At 34.8% G+C, this 26,789-nt stretch overlaps 1 protein-coding gene across 1 annotated transcript; it reads right to left on the bottom strand.

Annotated features, from left to right (window-relative positions):
* Positions 1-64: 64 nt before the first annotated feature.
* Positions 65-25,812, bottom strand: LOC110376709 (transcription activator GAGA). Its single transcript, XM_049850311.2, has 12 exons — positions 25,480-25,812; positions 25,006-25,199; positions 24,301-24,592; positions 20,476-20,665; positions 18,545-18,718; positions 10,090-10,203; positions 9,633-9,756; positions 8,609-8,741; positions 7,910-8,228; positions 7,251-7,385; positions 5,363-5,416; positions 65-4,798 (listed from the first exon to the last, which is right to left on the bottom strand). Exons 2-12 carry the CDS (start codon positions 25,197-25,199, stop codon positions 4,368-4,370), a joined length of 2,160 nt encoding a protein of 719 aa, XP_049706268.1. The 5' UTR covers positions 25,480-25,812; the 3' UTR covers positions 65-4,367.
* Between the last annotated feature and the right edge of the window lie 977 nt (positions 25,813-26,789).

The raw sequence follows: 26,789 nt of genomic DNA, 5'->3' as shown, positions 1-26,789 counted from the left end.
ATTGAAAAAAAGAGTAAGGATAATTATCTCAATTTAACAGGACATAGAAATAAAAACAAAACTATAATTTTGTGATTTCTTTATTAAATATTTCATGTTAGAAATTAACTAACGATCGAATTTCATAATGTTAAAATAAAAAAAGTTATAATAAAGATTAAATCTAAAAAATACTGCTCTCGGACTATGCAAACATAAAGTATACATTTGCTGCCCTAACTGACAAATCGTCAAAGTAAACTGGTTAAACGTATAATAATTTTGCACTCAAATGATCACAACGTAAAATGATGAACATTTCACAAAATACAGGAATATAAAACGTTCATTAAAACTAAACATAATATACTATTTGTCTACAAACTATCCGGCCGTAAAATTTTATATTATTTTACGACAAATTGTAATTGGATACATGTTTTTGTTATGGGGTTGGTACTACACATAGCACAATTTGCATGATATTTTCATATTATTTTTAAGTTTAAAAATATTAATCAAATAAGACAACGTCAATATAGCTCCGATTTCGATGGAATATATAATTTCACCCGTAGTTTAAGTTCCTATTTAAACCTCAACTTTTTGTCAAGTATGCAAATTATTATTGTAATTGTGTGATGTTTTGAGAAAGATAAACCATATCAAAATCAGATCAACATGGACACTGTCATATATACGTATGCTGGTAGTAGAACTAAGAACTAAAATTGCTGCCAAATAGCTGCTAAAAATTGAACTTCTGAACACATTCAAGAGTTTGGTGGTTACTTAAAATGCAGAGATATACTCAAAATGCATTATGTGTAGGAGTATCCATACATGTGTGTGCTATGTGTAATACAGGACAAAAATATCTCGATTATCTAGGCAGAAGCAAATTATATCAATATTGAGGAAGTGTTTTAAAAATAATCATAACCTAGATCAACATAGAATAATTTTAGCATCATAGACAAATAGAATTGGGGGCTTATCATGAGTACTAAATGTACGTACTTTCCCAAAAATTAGAACTCATGTTAAACCACCGGATTTAAAAAGAATTGCATTATCGTTGATAATAACTAATTTTTAGACATTGTATACTTGTAAAACAATAGGATTTCTTCAAAATATTCGTATAAATCAATAATTTTGTAACATATCGCACCAATACAAAATAAATATAAATGCAATCAATGCTCTCGATCCAACGTCCGATTATAACCATCATATTGCCAAAAGTAAACCAGACAATATATACATGTATTTGCTTAAATACGTCTTGCCTTCATCTGAACTCCAACACTTGAAATAACTCTTCCTAGTTGGAGGAAATAAAATATATTCACCCTACTTATGACTTATCAAGGCAAAAGGTGGGTAATATTTGATCAGATTTATTTATTTTATATATGCTATGGTATGGTCAATGTAAAAGACAATATAGCTGCCCTAGACCATAGAGATATCGATTCATGACAAACATTTTGATTACAATCACAATTTTTACCACACAATGATTCGAATTTCTTATTGCTTTTCGTTCCCAATAGCAGATACATGTAGATATTATCCGTCACACCTCGAAGGGAACACATGAAACTTAACGACAACGGGCCAAAAGGCGCTTGTAAAACACAACTAAACACAGCTTACAATATGTGACATACAGGAGTAAATGATTATTACCGCTTCAACTTATCTTAGTTTCGTTATAAAAATACAGATTCCTATATTAAAATAATTCTCAATAAGCTTAGCTTGCCGCCTGAGACTCACGATTTGCCTCTTCGGGGCTGTTTCATGTCAAAATGTTCACAATTATAATAACTGTTGTACTCGTTGGTGCCACATATCGTACTTTAAGAATTGGAAATAGTTCAAGCATAATCACGCACAGCTACGTCAAAAATGTTAAAATGCAACAGATCTGTGGCATCAACGAGTACAACGCAACGATACACGTCAACAGAAAACGAATCCGAGCAGTCTTCCATTAAATACGTAAATTATATCGCAATTGATACTTAAACAAATCGACTATCACTAATAGTGAATACTAAAAAAGATATACTCAAAGTTTGATCATAATATAAACTTAATTCTAAATGATTAAAGAAATATTACGTCTCATCTACTTCATTAATTCAAGGGTTATAGTTTGTATCGATTACAAGTTAGGAACTATATCTACTACTGTACAGATTATAAAGAAAATAATGATTATGATTTTTCATAATAGTGAGTTTAATACTTTTATTACACCGACATTATAATGTATGTATGCAGACTTCTACATTAGTCTCTATCGAACATAACGAGGAACTAAAACGTGTTTGTTCGAAAAATATGATATTGTAAAGTCGCCGAGACTGTTTCACAGGCCGCGGCCGACACCTGTCTTTATATTGTGGTTATATACTGCACTATCATTATATATAGAACTACGATACGTTATCCATTGCTTTTACAGGCAAAACTATTAAAGAAATATATTGTTAATATGTCAATACAATATGTTTCTGCTAAAAATATGTAGCTTATTCGTATCACTTGTTCGTGTGGTGTTGTCGAGTTAATATTTAGAATATTAAGTTTTATATTCATCTAAGACACTACTTACTACATTCTAATATTCACAGAGATTGATACAGTTAAGAAATATGGAAAAGGCGACATAGCGTGTGCTTGCTACACAACGACTAACTACCAAATTATTATAGAAAATAAACGTATAAAATAGACAGCCGACCAGATTGCTACGTTCGCACGAGCACTGCTCAAAAATATTTCGTCACGTTATGGAAGTCAGTCTCTCGGTATTAAACAAAAATCAGATCGATCGAGAGATTTCGCGTGAAAATAAATATTGAAATACTTTTGAGGAGTGTTAAGTTGGTTTACACACCATTAGTTTCTTATAGAGTGGGCGTGATATTACATAGGCCCGGGATACCAATGGTGTGTACGCCAAGAAAAACAGTGAAGGCAACGTTAAGTGCACATTATAATAAACATCGCGTATCTAAATAGTGTCACCGTTACATTATTATTCAGTAAATATGCTGCCTCTATGTAGATATTCGCAAAATACACATCTATACGTAAAACTTTTGATCTGCAGTGTACTGTGTACCTGTTTACGTGAACGCTGAAGTAGTTTATTTACTTTATTAATTTTTACTTCATTGTTTTGTAAACTTTTGTCTTTCTTCCTTATTGCTGTTGTAAATTAAGCAACTTATTGCACTCATAGCCTTTTTATTGATTTTCGTGTCTTCCAAAAATGATATTCCTCGCAGATCTGATTTTTTTTTGTCAGAATATTTGTACTGTATGCAGTACACTGCAGCCCAACAATATTGTGACAATTAATATTTGTTCTGATAAGTATACGAGTCGTCTAATTGAGTATCACGATTAAAATTATGTAAAGCTTATGGCATTATGGTACATTAGTAGACCAATAAAATAAATATTTCATCACCACCAATTCTAAATGCATTTTTGACAGTCACTTTGAATTCTTAGTATTTTTTTTTTCATAGATATACATGATTATCATTGTAGTAGCATTACGGTGCCTGGGAAGACATTGAGTGCAAATCTTGAAGATTAATCAAATTCTACTTATTCTTACGGCGTTTGATCGCTGAAATATTTTGTTCTCACACAGGTACAAATTACCTTCGCATGCATGATTTTTAGGGCATTTGTTGGAAGTTATATTTAAAATTAATAGTAAAAAGTCTTATCTCGGTGTATGAGATGAGTCATGGTATGCTGAGGTTCAGCGGGGATAAATAACGATCCTGGAAATGCCAGACGCTAGTGTCAATTTTTAAGGCTCTTATAAGACACTGTCGTTATTATAAAGCTGGCCTCATACACTCATTCGTAAAGAATTCACTACGGAAGCATCCTACGTCCAATGCCCAATTTACAAACGCCCAAATACTGCATTATTTATCAATTTCTACTCCACTTCAACACCAAAGTGTATCATCGATCTGTGACCACTTAATCCGAAGTGAATGCTACCACAATAATATAATACAACGTCTACCCCATATTGTTTAAAAATCTTCCCAAAGACACCAGAAAAAGCTGCAATTTAGAATTTCCAAATGCAGATTACACATTAATTGCAATGAAAATTAAAATATAATAAAATAACACACAATTGTGTTTTAAAATAATAAACATAGTATAAACCGCACATGATTCTCATCAAAATACCGCAACATATATCTAATTTGCATTGAGTCTCACTGTGAGATCGCGCAACGTATAAAGTAAACCACTCAAGTACATACTCACTCTCTGCAGTAGGCTCATCCCGTGTGCCAGTAGACGGGGTAGACTAACATGGCTGCGAAATCTTATGTGTTCTCCACCGGCCTGATGGTGCAATCACCCACTGTCGTAATGGGTGTTATAGTGACCGACGACGGCGTAGACGAGGACACTGTAGTCTCAACAACTTGCTCAATTTTCTCCTCCTTATCTTCGTTACTCGGTGGTAGTTTCACAATCTGGCAGTCGCCGACAGTCATGATCTGCGTTTCCATGGCAACGGGGATGTTGTCTTCGGTCTCGACGCGGGAGTCATCGTCGTCGGATGAGGAGTCGGAGACGTCGATGGTGCGGTCGTGGGTGTCAGTTGGATGGTCAGTGTCGACGTTGCGGTCGGGGTCGACGCTGGTCACGCCGTAGTTCCCGTATGCCAGTGGGTTGTAGATCATTTCGGTTAAGTAGGAGAAGTCGCCGAAGGGTAGGTTGGTTGCGTTGTAGTTCTCGTTGGGTCGTCCGTCTGAAAAAGGAAAGATTTTATGATTAAATTCGATTTGTGCTTTGTATGAGTATTAGTTTGTGTGCACTGATATAAGATCAACATCAAAAGTAAATTGTTTTTCGATGTTCAAAAGTATGAGTAGGTATTTTGTGTTAAATTAACGTACTTTTTTGTTGAAGACATGCATAAAAATATTTGTGCTTTGATTAGGAAGCATGCGGAAGCGACATTCTCAGAATAGAAACTATACATATTTACCTACCTTTTTACATACAATACATAACATATTATTTATTACATTAAGTTAAGTTAGTCATTAGTTTTGTTAGTCAGCATATAGACCCAAATTCACCGGCAACATAAACTTCTGTTTTTCTTAAAACAACTGTGAACTTTGAGACTCGTATGTGAAAATTCAAAGAAAACAGTGATTTAAAGAAAATCGGGCGTTTATATTGTTGATGAAAATGGACCATATAAGGTTGTTTATTTGATTAATTGCTATAATATATTAGCAATACCGATTAGTACCGACGTTTTGTCCCAGTTTTGTAGTCATGCGTGAAATAACATTGTACTAACGAAACTTGTTGATCGCGAGTCCGTACTGCATCGGTATATCCATATCCAACATACCTATGGAGAGATATGCGTTAGCTAGGCTTGTGCGTTGGACTTAATCTCTGGTATTTAACATTATTATTAATATTTAATAGGTAAGAAAATCTCAAGTGTTATAATATAGTTTAAATTATTCAATAGGTATAAAAGAAATATAAATAGTCCAAACTGTTTTTAATAATACAGTTGAGCTGACAACTTTCAGCTTGAGTTTTGACGACAATTACTTAGTAAGGCTTTTTATAAAAGTAGGTAGTATATTTCAGCTATAGGATTTAGCAACATACCCTTAAAATACCTAATTTGGGCTAAAGAAAACTGGTATGTATTCGGTTTATACGCATATTCGGTATCTACACATATACCGAATATCTATTTGTTATAGAGGTATTTTTATTGTATTAAAGGAACAATAACTGATTTAAACAAAATAAGGGACAAATATAATCGTTTTCAATAATACTTGGTGCGATAATAATAAAGAGCTTGAGAAAAGACAAATACTTATTTTTAACTGACAGCGGGAAGTTGTTTAATGATACAAAATAAGTCAGAGACTAGGTCCAACGCATCGTAAAAGCATAATGCATAAAGGCGAAGTTGAGTGGACATTTCATTAAACATATAAATTAAAATATCTGATTCACATGAATACCAATAAATATTATAAGTTTGAAGTATCAGTCATTCTTTGTTTTATAAGCGATTCCGATAAAAATAAATTTTATATTATGCAATTCTGTCTCAACAAATGGATAACCTTTCGTTACGAAAAAGTAATAACTTATATAAAATTAAATAAATATGTATCGTCATTATATGACGACATTTTTTGATTGCACCGATAATTATTTATTACTAAGAACATATTTAAGATAGCAAAAAAAATATATTTGCGTAACAATTATACAACACAGGCTGTCTTTTTTAAAACAATTCTATATACCTCAAACTTCAATTCAAAAAACTGACGCAATATGTCCACTCAACACGACACACACATACATACAAATTGCAATAAAACGCACACAGACAAACAAAAATTAAACAAAAACACGTGTAAGTGACTAATATACACGGCGAATACAGAATACAGTACAAAAACATTCCAGTTATGAGTCAAGACAAATTGTATGGAGTTTCATAGTTAAATATTGTAATTGTGGACTAAACATTGGTTATAAGCAAAAAATATTATCGTATGAACAATTTTATAAATATTGCACGATTATTATTATGTTGAGGAAAGGTACTGGGAATGTATTTATAAATGTCTGTCATGTGACATTATGTAATAATTCTAGTAAGATGATCCATCTAAAAATTTCCCGTACCAACAAAATAACATAGCTACAACATAGATTTATCTATACCTACCATCATAATTTTTACTCACACAAAAATAGCAAGAACTTTAAAACGGCTGAACCGATTTTGGGGAAACATGTTTAAGAACCACAGAGAACCGCCAGCTTTCATAACAAAGCCTGAATATCTTTAGACCTACGGCGTCACAGATAAACTTATAACACTCTTTTTAGGTAAATAAATCAATTAATTGTCATAATCGTTTAGCATTTCATTATGAGATATGGTGCTCTTGCTAGACATTTGTCGTCTGTAAAGTCGGCTAAAAGAGAGATGTTATGAAAACGAATTGCTTTATAAGTTTATTTACCCAAAAAGAAGGAGGTTCTAATCTGGATGATAGAACATCAATAGCTTAATTTGGACCTATGTACGTATTTTTTTCTTGCGGTGAGAGGGGATGATATGGATATCTATAAGTTTGGATATTTATAACGCTGTTTTACTTGGTTTAAAAATATATTAATATGTTCGTTCTCACCTTGTCTGGGCAGCAGGTAGTTCTTGGGCGGGCGGCCCCGCTTGCGCTTGAGCAGCAGCTGCTGGCCCGACGGCGTGAGGTGGGCGACGGACGGGCCCATCACCGACCCGCTCGTCAGCACGCAGCCTTCCATGTCTGGAAGATAAGAGGAAATTTGTTGTAGTAAAATGTATGGTTATTACATTTATTTAGTATTTTTCATCTGTGTTGTGGTCGGATTCAAAGCTAACCAGATTCAGCATAGCAGTATTTTACAAGGAGCGACTGCTTATCTGATCTCCTCGACTAAGGTTAGCAGACAATCCCATTCCCATAAATACTTCTTGGTAAGACTGGTTGTTGAAGTCGATACATACAGATATGTGAATTTGATCTGTTTGCTATGTTAAAATAGACGTGTGTTACTAAGTACATAATAGTATAGAATACATGGTCTATTTATTCTAGTTAATCTCTGAAGCGCTTTGACCGATGACGAAAATTAATCTGGTTCATAGCTGACGTAACAAGAAGTAGCTTAAGCTACTTTTTATTTAGCATGTATGTAAAATGAGGATAAGTAACTTTCAGATTTACGGGTTTTTATAACAGACTGAGAAGCATGTACACTGGGATGATAAAAAGACTCATGACATTATTAAACATATTGTATGACTTACCAAGCGAAGTCTTAGGCGGGCGTCCACGCTTCTTCTTAATCTTCGGCATGAGCGGCAGCGGGGTCTTGCGGGGTCTGCCGCGTCCCCTGCGCGGGGCCTCCAACAGATTATCCGGATTGATCTCGTTCTTGACGGGGTCCAGGGTGGCGTTGAGCACGACGGGGTGTGACCTCGGCGGCAGCATGACGTCGCCGCTGGGGGTGAACACGAGGTGGCCGGACTCGCGGTGCGTGGTGCGGACCATGCCCGACATCACTTCCGAGTTGCTCTCGCGTTTGAATGATGGGGCTTCCGTTGCCATGTCTACTGTTGGGTCCTCCTGTGGGTTGTAGATGTGAGTTTAGTTTTTGGTGGTAAGTAGTTTCGTAGACTAAATGGGTGAAATTGTAGATAAAACGATTATTTGTTCATGGTTATGGATTGGACATGGATGATGTGGAATTATTCTTAAATATGGCTACTTCAAAAGCTATTGTTTAACACAACAAATTCTTATAAAATCTGTCGTTTTTAAGAGGCAGTTAAAATAGACTTCATACTTAAAGCTCCAGATGAAGCTATTATTTTCTATATTTTCATAAGATTTTTTGTATGATCTCAATAGCAGCAGAGTAGTAGCTCAAAAACCATATTTATTTATCATACTACCACATTCACGTACTGTGCACCAAAAACAACATCACTGAACACAACACATACCTTCTCACAGATCTTGGTGTGCACCCTGAGCTTGTCGGAGCGAGCGAAGGATCGTCCGCAGCCGCCGCACGTGAACGGACGCTCGCCCGTGTGCGTCAGCTTGTGACGGGTCAGGTGGGAAGAGCGCTGGAATCTGAAGTAAAAAATGATGATTATTGACAGTTTCACTAGTCATAGATAAAAAATCATTTACATCATAAAGAATGCAGGAAAATCAGCACTTTTAGAAGGTCAAGTTTACAGAAGACAGCCCCAAAAACACCCGCATTTTACTACTTCCTATGTGTTTTTGATGGAAAGAGGAATTGGTGGAACAAACTCCCCAGCAACACAATTCTGTCTGTATAGTCTGAAGAACCGGTTATACATAAAATATTAAAAATGTCAGTTAGTTATATCAAAATAACACTTTTCACCAGATAAAGGCTGCTTATACCTAAGTTCTGCCAGATGTTGCGCTATTACTTATCGCAAGACCTGTGACAGCCACGCGGATAAGCCACGCTTGGCACGGTCGATCCCAAGATAGATGGTCCCAAGATCATAACGACTTCCTTGGTGTTTCAAAAGGCTCGTTATTTGTGGGTCACCTACATATTTTTGTAATGCTTCTTACCTCAGATCACAAACATCACAGACGTGCGGACGTCCGTCCTGCGCATCGTTGGTCGCGGAGTCTGACACCGACCCGCTGGAGTCCGTCTCCTCGTCATCATCCAGGGTCTTGTTGCCGCCTGTTCAGCACAACTTACCTCAGATCACAAACATCACAGACGTGCGGACGTCCGTCCTGCGCATCGTTGGTCGCGGAGTCTGACACCGACCCGCTGGAGTCCGTCTCCTCGTCATCATCCAGGGTCTTGTTGCCGCCTGTTCAGCACAACTTACCTCAGATCACAAACATCACAGACGTGCGGACGTCCGTCCTGCGCATCGTTGGTCGCGGAGTCTGACACCGACCCGCTGGAGTCCGTCTCCTCGTCATCATCCAGGGTCTTGTTGCCGCCTGTTCAGCACAACTTACCTCAGATCACAAACATCACAGACGTGCGGACGTCCGTCCTGCGCATCGTTGGTCGCGGAGTCTGACACCGACCCGCTGGAGTCCGTCTCCTCGTCATCATCCAGGGTCTTGTTGCCGCCTTTTTCTGTTAGATAAAGTTGGGGATTAGTTGAAGGGAAAGCTGTTGGTTGGTGTGTGTGATTGTGATGATGTGGGTATATGAAAGATGTTGTCATAAATAGGTATAAATTTATTAAAAGCATAAATAGCTAGATCTAACTTAAAGTGCAAAAAATAAATTGGGTCAACTATCAGAGTATTCTACTCATACAAACTAATTTTTTTTAAGAGTTTAGTCCTGAAAAATATCTATAAGAAGAAAATGTGTAACATACACCTAATTTACCCCTTTCACAACGATGAAAATGACATGACCAAACAAATAAAAGGAAACTCTCGATACCTATAGAAAGCTCACCGTCAGAGTCATCCTGTTCGTTATTGGTGGGTTTCTGCAGTACTGCCAACTGCACCACTTTGATGCCGCCATGTTTGTTCTCTTCGTGCTTGTTGGTATCATTGCTGGGGGCGCCTGCAGACAAAAAAGAATGATTAAGAGAAACCTTCACTTATACATAGGCTTTGTTAGAAGGACCGATAATTTCTCTATATTAACTTTTTTATGGGGGGAACCTTTATAAACATCCATAAAGTCAAATATGCTTATTGAAATTAGGCTAATTAAAGTAGCATTTTTTCACGTCAATTACATTTGACAGCACCCTAAAACCCTTTCACCGCTGGCAAATTTTGTGGCTGTCAAGAAACTGTCATGAACAATTCTCCTTTGCTTCTATTTAGCTTAGCACAAAGTTAACTTCTTTTAGAACATAGGACTGCTTTAATTATATGGGACCCTTCCTGTTTTCAGCACTGTTCCTAAGCCTCATCCTCCGAGCCATTTTCCCAACTATGTTGGGGTCGGCTTCCAGTCTAACCGGATGAAGCTGAGTACCAGTGCTTTACAAGGAGCGACTGCCCTATCTGACCCCCTCAACCCAGTTACCCGGGCAACCCAATACCCCTTGCTTAGAATGGTGTCAGACTTACTGGCTTCTGACTACCCGTAACGACTGTTCCTAAACCTGGTTCTTCCTATTTCCCTTCCCATTTTAACTTACTTACGAGATTAGATTAGATTTTCTCTAACCAATAACTCACACGACCAAAACGCCTAAAAAAAAGCTAACACACCCAAATAAAACAAAATTCACCACAAGGATCATAAATCTTATTTTTTCTTACAACCACGTGTTATAACCGCTCCAACAAATAACCAGTTTTAAACTATTATGCTTATGATATTATATCTTGCATCTACAAGTAGAAAATTAATTGTGTAACGACATGAATGAATCAGGAAGCTAAGAATTGTTTAAAAACTGGTTATTCACTTATGTATGTATGTATGTAGATCAGTTTAGAGATGAGGCCGTTTAATTATTTAATATAGCTTTTTCCCGTGGTTTTGCCTGACTTTTAAAGCAACTTTATATACCCGGATATAATGAAGCCTAAAACAGTGTCAAGGAACCGATCCGCCTAGCCTTTTTCCCAACTATGATGGAATAGGCTTCCAGTCCAACCCGATGCAGCTGAGGACCAGTTTTTTACAAGGAGCGACTGCCTGTCTGACCTCCTCAACCTAGTTACCCGGAACCAATCTATTTCCACATAACTGTAAATCCGAGAAAAAAATGTATTTATAACAATTATCAATTTACACAAACAGACCAGTAAATTCTTGATACCTTACTTTCAGACATAGTAATTCTTCAACTAATTTTGGGTCAGTTTACAACCGGATACTACTGGTATAATATTTGTCATATGGTATTTGACCTCTTCCAATTAAGTAGGGTAACATGATACCTCATAAAAATATTAGTTATTCACACCTTCCGGCTCCCCAGTACCACATAATTGCTGGTTTCACCCATCCAAAGTCTGACCGTAGCAAGCATAGCTTAACCTTGGTTGACTACATGGAAAATAAAATGACAAGCAGAGGTGCCATAACGAAAAATCGCCGGACGAGCTCATATAAGAGTGGAAATAGTTCCGCGTTCTTTGTAATACTAAAAATCGTTAACAAAAGTCTCAAAGAACGCCAACGCCTCGTTAGTTCACTCGTAACTGTTCGTTTTGGTCATGCCCACCGTACGAATTTGACCCAGCGAAGGCGCCTGAACTACTTGCACTATGGCATCTCCGATCATCTTTCCTTACTCCGTGGTTGACTACTAGAGGTACTAAGCTACAGACTACGAGACTTCCTTTTCATACTCATACCTAATTCTAACCATTTAACTGAAGATGTGTCATCATCAAATTGCTTTTTATTAGCGAAATAATTTAGTGAATTAAGTTTTACCGACGGTCTATCATAAAGAACTCATGCTTTGTGTATCAACGGTATAATTGACTAAATTACTTTATTAGGAAGAATGAAAATGGCTGCCGATAATAATCATAAGTTTTTTTACAGGCATATAAAGTTTTTTTGGAACTTTAAAACGAAAGTGGAGAAAAAGCAGTTATAAAAAAACTTGTATTTGTTTTATTTTGCATTTATCTTGAAGGATATTCACATTAACATACGAAACAAGTTATATAAAAAAGAAACATTTTATATACTTACTACATACCTACTTTAAATCAAGTCAGAACGAAAGCAGACAAAGGACACGTTTTTTTATACATAAACTTTTTTTCTTAAACCTCTTTTGCAATTTCCTCGACTTGTTCACGTTATTTTTTTAATGTCATTTTAATGGCTGCGTTTAAAATTACCTGTTCCAATTTTAAAAGTTTATACAGAATTGCAATATTTGTCTTCCCGCGCAATTTGTAAGACAGATGTAAGAAGGATACAGACTGTTATGACGTGTATTGTTAATGGCCTGACTATTTGTTCCTGGTAGCATAATTATATTAATTTAGAAGACAGACAGCCGCGTTCTGTTCTAGAACGTATTTTTCCTAACTTACTTTGCTACTACTTACACTACTACTTTACTATATTTTTTTTCTATTTAAAAACAATCATGCACCTAGTTTACTAGAGTCTGGATTTGTTCTGAATATTGTTAATAATTTGGGCCTAAATATTGAGAACTCAGAATTAATATAACCTTTTAGAAAAATACACGAGTAAATTAAAGTTCTGGTAAATAACCAAAGTTATTTTTAGAGCACACTAACTAGACCAAGTAATTTTCATAGGAAATTAATCAAACAGAACTTCAAGTCATTATTATTTCGAAAAGATAAAAACTTCCTTTGTTGGTCTCAGTGCGTTCACACGGAGCGAACATTTTTTATTGTCTATTTTATACGAACTAAATATTATAATATTACATTTGCAACGACGGGTTTTACATTGTGACTCATACGTAAAAAAATAGACTAGAAGATTTTGATAAAGGTAACCAAAACGTTTAAATATTGCTATTAAAAATGATTCATTTGTCTAACAAAAACGGTTCACACAACTTTATGTTTAGAATTTTAGATGGATGGATTGTGTGAAAGTCGACATGGCTAGAAATAATGTTACTTGTGATATGACGGCAGAAAAAATAATATGTAAGAAGCACACATGGATTTAAGAAACAATTGGGATAAGGGCAACTTTATCCTTCTGTTCCCAATAATAACATTAAAAAATACACCAAATATGCGAGCGAGGCCGTGTTATGAAGCAGTATATAAAATAATGAAGGTATGTAAATGCGAACAATGGTAGAGTTAAACAAATAAACATATACCACAATGGTTTATAACAGTGTAGCCCCGTGATTGTGCAAAATGTTGTGAAAGGAAATTATACTAAATTATTGTCTTGCCAGCGATCTATTGTCGGGTTTCTTACTACTTATACAATATCGGCCGATGGCTCGGTTTGATATCAAAACTTTTTTGTTAGAAACAGATTTTATTCTGGTCTATGGACAGTGAAATATTTTTAATCTAGATTATGTTCAGCCAGTTCCTGTTTTAGTTAGATTTGATGGATGCGAAAAAGTATTTATATGGGATTGTACCTGTTTAGTTTTTTTACTTTCAATATGTGTATGAAAGACTTACATTAAAGCAATCAATGGAGAATTTGATAAACAAATACAATTCATTCACTAAATAGTAACATTCAAAGATAATTTAGAACGTTATGCATGTTTTTAGGTTTTTTTTTGTAATTGTATATTGTAAATATATTCATATATTCACGTTAACGGTATGCTAATGGCCTAATTTGGTTTAATTTCTTATCGGAACTTCGCAATGTGAGCCTACATCAGAATAAAATAATGTCAATAAATAATTTACGACCTTTTTTGCGTTGCCAATTTAATCTTCAAAATTATCGTAGTTAAAAAAAAAAACACTCAAGGTTAAAGTGTTATGGGATGTGGTAAAGGAAGTGGTATAATAAAGAATAATTAAAAAATAAAATACAATTGAATAAAAAATATATAAAATATGAAATAATCTAGCAGACAGAACCGGTTATTTTAATGATTAAGATATATAGGTATTGATAAGCAAATAAGATCAATCAGATGTCAGACCATAAAAACAAGATATATTTGCATAATGAATTGAAAAAAATCTCCTTAATCATAATTAAACGAAATTAAAAAAACAAAAGCAAATCAATTATTCCATGTGACATTTCAAAATTAAAAAGTTAAACAAAAAATAAACAACCTACTTACATTCTTTATTTTTTCTCCAATATTTCTTGAAATGACAAGGTTTTAATTTCGCAAGTCGATATTCCGCATTTTTTAAATAAAGAATCCGCGCTTTTACAATTTAAATGTCAAGTTAAAAAGAAATCGGATGACTAAGGGCAGCAGAGTTCGTTTTACATAATATACGAAACATGTTTCTGGTCAAAAATAATATGGCCGTTATTAAGACGATCAACGCCCTATTCTAAATTTGAAATCAAGAATTTGTTAAAAATGGCGTCGGAAAGGTATTTAAAAAAGTAACGTTTGTGCATTTTGCCTTAAATACGCAGGTGCACACTCATTCACATTGAAATGTTTTCATTATGTGCCGCCGAATGAATAACAAACATTGTAATATAAATAGTTTAGCTTTATAAATCGTATTGTTATTCGTCGGAAATAATTATTAAAGATCCAATCTAAAACATTGACAAGGTTGTGTAAGGGCTACAAAAGTGCACATTCCATTAAGAATAATAAAATAAATGTGATTATATTTTAGCGTCGTTTAAAAAACAGACAGAGTTAGATAACTTATATACTCTGTATTTAGTTCCATAGATACACATACGCATGTATTTTTTTATAGACTGTAATAAAAAGTATCACTATTTGGCATTTTAATTTATATCTAAACATATTTATTGTTTTCCATTACCAGAGAGCGAAAAATTGCAATAAAAACAAATCAAATTATCATTTAAAATTTTACAAGTTTGGAATTTTTAATAAGTTTGAAGTTTAATAACATTTATGAATATTTATGGCATTAAGCTTCAAATATATTTTTATGCTATCATATTTCTAATTATTATTTTTATGTAGGGTTGCATCTTATGCAAATATCGCTTTTTTACATATGAAAAAGTGAGTTAATTTATCTTCAATACGGTAAATAGTAACTTTATAGTGCCCATGCAGTGAGAAGGGTAACACCGCGGTATTAGCCTAGTCAGATTAGGGTAGAAAGAATGCATTTTCTTTCTACCTGACTGCCAAGAAGCAAATGCATTTAGTATAATTAACTGACAAGGTATATTATATTTATTATTTAATACATGGGACACAAATTCGGGCTACTTTGTGTCCAGTGGATGGCACAGAGCAAACTGTTGCTGAAATTGAGCTATGCCTCCGCCATACCCTTGATTTTATCGAATTACATGGCCTGAGGCAAGGAATGTTAATGTTTTAAAACCTAATGACGTTTTAACATTGTGGGTGGGCCAATCAACTAAGTCATTTACAAGGGTGCATACGTGATACTTGGCATATAGTATGTATATTTTACCTTATGACGTTGGGTAAAGTTTGGGGTACAGTTTTAGGTACTGTTTTAAGAAACATTTCCTGATAGACTGTTCGTCATACAAAGCCCTAGTGGGCCACGAATGCATCAAGAATTTTAAACATTTTAAATAATAATCTTGCGCACCCTGAGCACTCACAGAATAATAAAAACCCAATTCTTCGAAACGAATATTATCTTTAATAAAATTTGAGATAAAAATAATCTTTTTTTGCAAAACCTGCAACTCGTTATAAAGCGAAAAAATAAAATAATGAACCCATATACTGGGAATCTTGTTTTAGCTTTTTATTTTTGCAGTGAAGGGAAATATAAATCACGATTTTTTATTACGACGCCGGAATGACTTCAACATTTGGTCGTGACTAGGGCATGCAATACCGGTTAACCGGTTTTGTTTTTACCGGTAAATCGCCCATTTTTGCGAGTTTTAAATTACCGGTAAAAATAATATGAAACCGGTAATTTACCGGTTTTTACATTTTTCTGATATAATATAGCAATTGTTCATTTAACGTCAAATCTTTGTTATGTAGCCTGAATATAATGTAATGTTGCATACATTACGTATTGTAAGTGTTAAAGTTGCTTTTTTTAAGGAAAGTAAACTTGTGTGTCCTTAACTATCTCTAGCTGAGATACAAATCTTCTTTCTCATCTCAATTTATAAAATCTAAACAAATTGTATTCGTTCGGTTATTTTGTTTTTCCTCATAGCTGTCAGCTCATACTAGGTACAAATGGAGCTAATGCTTATTTTACCTACTCTATGACCTTACTGAGCAAGGGCTTTTACTTCACCACCATGCGGACGGCTCTGAGGACTCGGTGGAGCCGTACAGTCCAGGTGTGCACTGCCTGGGCAGGGTACCGCCGTGTTGTCGTCGAGGCAATAGGCAGCGGCGACCTTTCGCCTCCTTCTGCGAAGCAGTCATGCTCGAGAAGGAGACGGCGGAGCGACTGCGAGTAGCACCTCTCATCCCAGCCGCTGTAGTGGACCAGGAAGACACCACGGACGCCAAGGGTCGAGAGACGACTCCTGGCCACCGTAGGCGTCGGTCTGTGGGCGGTGAGTTCGGGTGGCTCATCGTTCCACCGTCTGCATACACAACAGACCCGTGTCAGTGGCGCGCGTTGTTCCACGGGCTCCTCAGGGAGATGTGAGCAACCCCGGTGGGGCCCAACAGGGCCAAGGTCTGCCTGGGCCGCGGGATTGTTCGAAAGAGCTACCGCGACCCTGGTCCATAAAACGCCTACTAAAAACATGGGTTTTAGACAGAAAGAGACTTTCATTTGATGATTTGCCATATAAAAGGGCTTTCACTTCAATGAAAATTATATTTTTTTACGGTAATTCTTAGCGTTTATCCCGTCTTGTGACGGGGTCGGCTTTCCGTATCTTCCTTCTTCCACTTCGCTCTATCCTCCTGAATAGACATCTTCCTCTTCGAGTTCGCAGATTTTCATGTCATTCATTACGACACTCAACCACCACGGTTTCGGCCTGCCTTTGCGCCTTTGACCGGGTATATTGAGATTGAGTATCACATTCACACTGCCGATGTCATCAGGTGTCACTCCTTTTGTCACATGTCCGTACCATCGCAGCCGTTTCTCTTGCATTTTGTCGGCGACATCGCGCACGGATGGTACTGACATGTTTTTTGTTACGGCCCACGTCACAAAAAACGTTTACCACCTTATACTTTGCATATTAATTTAGTTTTTGCTTTAAGACTATCTAATCTTATTGTTATAATATCACATTTTTTTAAAATTACAAAAATTACCGTTTTACCGGTTAACCGGTAAAAATATTTTTATTACCGAATTTTTACCGGTAATTTTTGTTTTACCGAAATTGCATGCCCTAGTCGTGACATTCAAAATTAATTTAAAATATAATAAAAACAGAATAATAATACCCTCATTATTAGTTGGAATATAAACAGATTTAGTATTTTAATAAAAATATATTTTATTATACTTTTGGTTTTGATGAGCAAAAAAACGAGAAATAATTTGGTATATATTTAGGTAAAAAAAACCTAATTCGAGTTTAATGGCAACGACGAAGGCCGGCCGTAACATTTTATGATAAGGTACTTAAACAGAGGCATAACATAAGTACGAAAATGGTATAAAAATCTCGAATAACGTCTCAGGAGCACGTCACTGGTGGGGCACAGGCGACCATGTAATGAAAGAAACGAAACGACCCTAGACTTCAGTGCGCTCAAGTGTCAATGCACAGAACAAGAAAAAATACATTAAAAAAACATCTGAGTCTGTAACGTATGCAGGATTAAGATTTATTCCAAAGTATATTGACCTCAACGCGAGATAATATAAAATGCTCCACTTTTTGTACATATTTTATTCTGAATAAATTGCAGGACGGTTTAAATTCACTATTGAACGGATTGGTTGGCGCTTCGAATAATCAGGACAACTGTGGAAGCCTTACTAGTGTGATTTGTTTAACTTTCACGGTAGAATACTTGAACCAATTAAGATGCAATTTACTAATCAGTATTAGTAGTAATTTAGTATAGGGCTACATAAGCTCTTGAAGACGATTTTAACACCCAGTAAGACCCACTAGGGCCAAAGCCTGCTGAGGCTGCGGGATTGTTCGAAAGAGTTATCGGCCCGGGGTTTTAGTCAGTAAGAGTCTGACACTCCCTTACGCTGCACCCATAGCGGGAAAGGTCAGTTGATGATTTCCAATCAAGAAAAGACTATTTTAGAGCAATATTTATCCGACCACGAAGAACTTTTATAGGAGAACACTGTAAGATAAAGGTAGTCATTAACACACTCACCAGGGGAAGTGACCTTATGACGTTCTTCAGTCTTATTATCGTCTTGGAAGCGTACAGTCATGGGTTTCTTCTTGGCCCGAAGCCGTTCATCGTCAGGAGACAAGATGGAAGTCCTTTTCTTTGGGCGTTCTTCTTCCACATCGCGTTTGGCGTCGGTTGTTGATGTTGCCGCTGCTGTGAGAGAAATGGAAAATGAAACTTGATTTTGTAAATTTTTTGAAAGTTTCTTGGAACCTATAGACAGACATTTGTTGGGCCACTTCTTAACAGCAAACTTTTCTTCTTTACATAAGGTGGGGCAGGGTAGTCGCTTTAAAGTTTCAGAAAGCTCTGTTTTGCAGCCAAGTTTGAAGAAATTATTGATACTTACAAAAAGAAAAACAAACAAAACTAGATTTCATCTCCAAGGTCTTTTCCCAACTGTGTTGGGGTCGGCTTCCAGTCTAACCGGATGTAGCTGAGTACCAGTGCTTTACATTAAGCGACTGCCCTGCCTGACCTCCTCAACCCAGTTATCCGGGCAACCCAATACCCCTTGGTTAGACTGGCGTCAGACTTACTGGCTACAAACAAAACTAGATTTACGTACATAAAATATACAGGAATGTCATTTTATATACCAGCTTTAGTTACGTTTTATTTTTTAGTCTATAGTCGATTTGGTTTAGGTAGAACTTGACACGGATTTGGACATACTGATTAATTAATCATTTGCTTAAAACGGATATTACTTTTTATAAAGCAAAATGTTTTTTCAATACACAATCCGACCCGGTATAACTAACCAACTCATTATTTTAGTTAAAACTTTGGCAAAATTTCGTCGCTTTAATGAGTCATTTATGAAAACTACTTTTCTATTTAATTTTCCTTTATATTTACAACAAATAGACCTATACAGTTATTTACTACACAAGTTTATAAACATATATATAAAACAAGTATTAAAATAATTTTATTTTATATATCGAGGTTCTTTTCTATTTTAATTGAACTGGTATGCGCTATACGTAGAGCAGGCAAGGGCATTGTTTAATTTGATTCTTTCTCCACTTGCTAATATTACTAATTTACCACTAGTAACAACATACAATTCCACTATATCTCTACATGAAAACTATTAACGAAGACATGCATTTAATCCTTACTTAATATTATAAATGCGAGAATTAAATAAAATAAAATAAAATTACTGTATCTTTCTGTTCGGCTTTCACGCCAAAACTTCAAAACCGATTTAAATATACTTTGTTACACAGGTAGTCTAAAGCCTGAGAGTATGTAAGCTACTCTTTATCCATATAATAGCTAGATCGAAATAGCTATCTTAAATTAATTAACAAGAACTACACAGACAGTAAAAGCTCTATCTTCAAAGTAAATTCTTAGAAGAGCATTAATAATTTCTTTCTACACCTACTATCGTCGCAATTTCTTCCTACATTTTAATGCCTTATTGATTCCCGATACGCTCCAGAAAGACCTTGGAAAGTCTTTTTATACGTTCACTGCTTTTACTGTGCATTTTTTATCGAGGCTTTTTAAGACTTTTTATAGTGTTCGATATTAATTTTTCTATCTTTTGAAATGTTTGATAATACTTAAAAAAAAACTGAGTTGAATGGAAATATGATTCATTCATCGATCCTTCTGAGTATTCTACAAAACATACTTTCTAACACTACTGTGTAAGAAATTCACCACCCCTCAGTCTTGATACTATTTAGTTTGAAAGGATGGAAATGTCATATTAAAAAATCCTTAAAAATAAATCGCAAACAAAAGCCTAGCTTAGCAGGAGCAGTTTACAAATTAAAGGTATCTTGAGCCCCTTTAAACGCAGTTGCAAGCCTTTCATCCGGGTACGTAAAAAGTTCCTTGAACCCGCTACAAATATAAAAAAATATTCAACGAGTAAATAGTCAACTAACCCTGATCATGCTCCGTCTGGATACAGGCGACCACCCTTTCCCCGCCGCGGGAGGCATGCATTGCCTCCTCCATTTCCCGAGCCGCAGCCGCGAGGATATTATTCACAGCCGTGTGAGTCGTCGGTGGGTCTTCCCGACGCCTTCTCCTTATCTCCTCGGCACGCATCATGGATTGCTGGTACATGTGTATCTAGGAATTAATGACGATGTAAGGTAATGTTTGGATGAAGGTTAGACAAGCTTTGTATTGGGGTAAAGCGTTAGGTGGGAGCGGTGGGAGGGTTGGTCTATGATACCCCTTCTGCCCGTGTGGTTTGATGGTGATATTTAAGGGTTAACATGCAATGTGAATTTGGTTATTTACATGAATAATTTTAGACTATATGAAGGCTTATATTTACACGTGATTTCAAGCTGGTGATTAATGTGCAGAATTTGATTTGCTTTGTATTTCAATCTTAAAATATCAGCTTTATAATGCTCTCAATATTATACCCAATAAATTATTTCCAAAACTGGTTACGAATCAAATCAAACTATACAAAATTAATAAATAACTTAATCAATCGGACTGGTCACCTACCTACATATTTCATTAAAAACCTAAATCAAAATTATTGATTAGAATCCCCGATTTACTATCAAGATTATTATGAAATAAGAATGAATCATATTATGTTTTATGTAACATGGTACTTCCACTGAAAAAAGTAAACTTTTTTATATTATTTTCTAATGAACATACATAATTATGGGACTGCATTGTTCTAGTACTTATATAGTAAATATAATTTACAGTGTTGCTACCTTATCATGCCCGTATGGTATAAAAACTAGACGGGAGCCAGAGGTTACTGCCCTTAGCGGGCGTGAGATGCGGGGAAGAAAATTCTTCTAAGAAACCAGCGAAATATAGCTGAAGGCGGGTTTTGATATCTTAGGAATAAATAGTATTTTATTATTTTTTATGATAAATATTAGTAGGTTTATCTAGTCGAAGGTCCCTTCCTTTTTAATAAGCTATGGAAAAGCAAAAAAGAAACTGAAAATATACTATTAAAATGGCCAATTTATTTTGTGCATTTATTAAAAGCAAGTCATAGTTTTTTTTTTTTTCATATTTTATTTTTGGTTTTATCATGTTTATCATGCATCTTCTCATTCGTGTTTTTATTAGCTTAATTACAGTAGAGCAGTGTTTACTAATTAAATGTTTTGCAATAATAGCAAAATGTGATATGAATATTTTTATTATATGGTTCTGCGAATTTTCCACTACATTCTAGATACAAAAGATATCAAGTTTAAAATAGACTTATCGCGGAATTATTACAAAATTTTTACTTCCATAGCCAAAGTTATCTGAAAAACAATATTTATCTTCAAATTTTAATATTGTTTAATATTTTTAAATAGCGATAATATAACGATTAATTTTAATAATGCCTACAATATTTTTTGACACTGGACATAAATTACGCCGTAAGTGAAATACAAAGAGTTGGAAAAAATAACTAAAAATACCACTATAAAATGACCATTTTAATTTGCCCTTGAAAATATAATTGTTAATTAGAGAATTCATAACGCTATGTAGACATTAATTAAAATATTTTAATTCCATAATTAGAAAACGTCTAAAATACAGCTTGGGTTTTTCCCATAATCTGCAAAAACATTAATATTCTTATTTTTGAGTGAAATGGTTTAGAATACTGTGAATGGTCGTGAATGTACCCTACAGTTATGTACAGTCACCCACAGTGACGACGCCAAATAATATCCGTATTATTATACTTATGACTAAGATTTCTAGTTATTACAAACGCATGTTAATTTTGTCATTTAAATTGTGTTTTACACGTGTACGTAGATTTTAATTAGTATAAATTACAATGAAAAAATATAAATGGCCATGTATGTATGGTTGCATTAAGTCGTAAACCAGTTTTGGAAGTCCATTTTTGTCTATTAGAAAGTCCATTGTTACAAGTAGGCACACATTTTTACAAAATGTAGGTACTTGTTGTTATTTTTGGCTTCTGTACAAGTAGCTGTCCATCAACTGTCTTATTTTCAGAACATTAATAAAACAAAAAATATTTCATACTTATGATTCTTCGTAAAGTAATTCTACCTTGAATTTCATACATTAAAACATTTTTAGAACATTTTCATACATTTTTTTATTCGAAATAAATTAAGAACACCCGGATTTTACGCGTTTTTGTACCAACTACGTCAAACAAAACTATAAAAAACTATTACACATACAAAAGATATCATGTACAAGCCTTTGCATGAACAATATTTATTCTATTTGATTTGAAATTTAAATAACTATTGACAGTAATGGCATAACGTTCAAGGCCACTTTTTTAACAATAAAATAATAATCTTCAAACCTTATTAGGCTAAGGAAATACCCAAAAAGTTAGTACAATGCAAATAAAAAAGTTAATACCATGACTCAATAGTTAACTCGAAATTACGTCACTTTATTTATTTAATGATAAATTATCTGATTAATAAGAAGTTGCTGTGATGATGACTAATCAGAAAAGTATTAATTAAAATATATGAAAACCTTTTCAGACACAAATAATCTTTGTTACATTGAAAAATTAAGAAATACTATTGAAAAACGGGCAGACCAAAAAAGATTATGTTTGTATCTATTTAACAGAAACTGTATAAATATAAGGAAGATGATCTTTTCCATTGTTAACGGTAAAAGAGGAGAATTAAAATATGAAGTCTCACCATCTTCCTGCTCCCTACATCTAAGAATGTACCTTGCTTAGTATAGTTAATTGATTGTAAACTAGAGGTACACAAAATATGAAAAATCTTGTCAGCAAAAGTGTAGAAAGACACATCTTTTTAAGATCGCCTATCCTATCTCCTAATTGCCAGTGTTATGTAGTTAATCAGTAACGATGATAAAATTGGCAATAAATATAACTCTATTCACATAATTTCTGATGTTAAAACAACCCACAAAATGTTGTTGAGATAGTTTATGAATTCAAGATTTGGAACTAATATTCAATATAATAATATTCAAATAATATATGTGCTGTTAAAGAATTATTATCATTGTTGATCTATATTAAATATCATCTTTACCTCAAAACCGTTACCCAACAGAACAAGTAAAAAAGTGTGGAAAATATTTTTATTTTGGCCAATTAGCACCTAAAGAATTAACAACATCATGAGAAAATATCCAATTTAGAAACTCAAAGAAACTTTTATTTGGAATGGAATGTTTTTTCACTTTTTTTCCTCCATTTTTTCTATGACAAAAAATATGTAGGTAGGTAAAAATGTCTGACATGAAAAAAGGTTTAATATGTGGTTAAAAAAAATATAAAGGCCAGATAAAGATATGCAAATGTTCTGATGTGAACATAATGAAACATGTAGAGTTAAAAACAGTTAAAATAGACACAATGCGAAACACCTAGTCTTAGGTTCTTTACTAATTTAACACTATTTATTCATATTCTCAGCTAGACCAGTTGTTATCTAATTGTTAATTTGATAACAAGTCATAAAACTGGCAATTTAAAATTTTCTTTCAACTTTAATTACCTACATTTGAATAGGAATTACATAATTGAAGAATTCTATTATAAAATGTAATGATGTCATTTATTTTTTCTAGTCAGTTTTTCATAGGGGAAATACATTGTTAGTGACTTACTGATGTTTTTGCCAGAACTAAAATGACTGTACTATACAACTAGGTACAAGATAGAAGCAGTATGCGGATGTTAGCTTTGATGATCAATGATGAAAGAATAGATAAAAGGCCCTCACCTGTTTCAGCCTCTCCACATCAGTCCTTGCTTGTGAGTATGTGGGCTGAGCCGACACGGAAGTAGCGGGATATGTTGGGTACTCCAAGTTAACATTCAACATCTGTGCAGCATTGTCCCTAGCCTCATATGCCAGCCCCCGTATCTCTAGCTCGGAGGCTGTGTGCATCAGGGACTGCAGGTCCAGCTCTTGGACATCCACCGACCCCTTGTACATAAACTCCACAAGGAGGTTGATCTCCGAGAACGGGATCCCCTTCAGTATAACTATTGGATGTTGACATGGGTTGTCCCTAGCAAAAGAATAACAAACATTTTATCTTTCTTGTATTGTACCTAATTAAAATAATACACTATCTCTTTATTTATTAACCATACATATTTTTCTTCTGTTATCACGAGATAATAAAAGTAATAATTGTATATATTTGACTCCTATGACATTTATGTAACATTTCATATGTTCAAATATTATTTTAAAGAATTAAATTTAAAAATTCTCCATTTTAACTGAGGCTCACTACAAAATATACTTTACTCATGTCTGTATACATTACATGGTATTAAAAATAACTTCACTAGAAAAAATAATGATGTCATAATGACCAAATGGAACAGATTTGAAACTGATGTGTAATAAATACTCAATTTTGTAAATGGAAAGCTACTAGGATCGAGTAGTGGAGTGCATAAAGAGAGTACTCACTTGAATATCTGCTCGAAGTAAGGACTGCATGCCGAGAGCACGAGCTTGTGCGCCTTGAGGGTGCCGTCGCGGCAGGAGAGCGTCACGTCCGCCAGCGCCGACGACGAGTAGATGGTCGTGAACAGCTGGCTCAAGTTCTGCAGGTGGTTGTTCCACTTCAAGTGGAACGTCTTATCGCTCACCAGCCCCTGCATCTGCACCACCACATACACTTCAAATCACAACTCACACTTCCTCGCGCCTGATGGATAATCGACAGAAAACCGACTCTGCTGCGACCGCTACATAAAATTATAATTATTACAACTTATTTTTAGAACGATGCCCGTAAAAAACACTATACGTACGCGGTATGACAGTGTAATATACCGTAGGTACGCGCCGCCGACGGAATTTAGAGCTATAAAATTTTATTTATATTTTATTCGGCAAAACTGAATATCGTCAAAAATCACGCCGGTGAGAGATTCTTACCTCGCAAATCGCTTTACCGACTTCTCGATTTTTCACAAATAACACCGAAACATTTCACAAAATTAATACAATAATTATGTTACACAGAAAGCCGTGTCGTAAAAAACAGAGTGGGGCACGCCGTGGCCCCCTCCTTGCCCCGGCCCCCTCGCACACAATCAATATACGGAATATGAGAGCGCGGCGCGCCCCCTCGCCCCCCGCATGCTTTATTATACCGTAATTAATATACAACTTTATAAATTGTATTATAGCCAAGCGGCATATCTTCTGTGTAGGAATGTGTTTAATTTTATAGATACTCCTTATTATTAATTACATAGGTGCGTACATACACAGATATTACGTTAAAATAACATTACACGAATAAATCGGAAATACACTTCACGTACCGTGGTGTTTTATTGACATAAACATTGAAGCAGAAATGTATCAGGTTAACTTTTTATTTTGTTTCTGGCTAAATTAAACAAAACTAACTTTTATTATTATTTGGCTTTAAGGTTTTTTGAGTTTTCAACCCAATTTTGGGCCCCTTCCTTTAAATAAATTAGATAGAGTAGGTAGGTAGATTGTACATTGTTAGTAGCGATATGAATGTGTGCGTGAAGTACTTCAATCTCTTTCACATCGGCATACAGGCAACAGTGGTAGTGTTTTATTTACACACATACATACCCGGTATAACAACTACATGCGCAAAAGGGAGAATAGAGGCTGGCTGACGGATTCGGATAGTTTTGTTTTTATTAGATTCCATCCTTCCGACTATACGTAGGAATGACTAATGTGTTTATCATTATTTTTGATATTGTGATGGAACAGAAATAAAATGGGAATTGTTGGTCTAATACCAAGCATTTTGAAGTTATGTTACCATTTAAAATCGGTCTATTCAATTTCATTGTATGATATATTGTATACCTACCTATATCATATTGCGGTTGTTGTACCTTGGGTACTCTCTATGTAGGTATAACAAGTAGGAAGATGTGAGCGTGGGCGAGGTTTAATAAATTAATAATGTACATGCAGTATAGGATGTATTGTTACCTTGCGAGAGCACATAAAGTACGCTATAAAATAAATACAGAAAGACATGAATTTATAACTTTGTTTTGGTGCTGTATTTCAAATACTTGGAACTAAAATATTTTTTGTTTATTGTACAGACTTTGTGTATTTTTTAAAATGCTTAACGTATAGTTAAACAATTTGTTTTTTAACACGCTTATATTAGCTTAACTTGTAATTTATCAACAAACCGAAATATGTGGAATACGAAACTAAATTACCGTCTTAAAAATGAA

Source organism: Helicoverpa armigera, chromosome 18, assembly GCF_030705265.1.
Source record: "Helicoverpa armigera isolate CAAS_96S chromosome 18, ASM3070526v1, whole genome shotgun sequence".
In the NCBI taxonomy this organism is placed as follows: domain Eukaryota; kingdom Metazoa; phylum Arthropoda; class Insecta; order Lepidoptera; family Noctuidae; genus Helicoverpa; species Helicoverpa armigera.
This window is presented reverse-complemented; position numbering and strand designations above follow the sequence as displayed.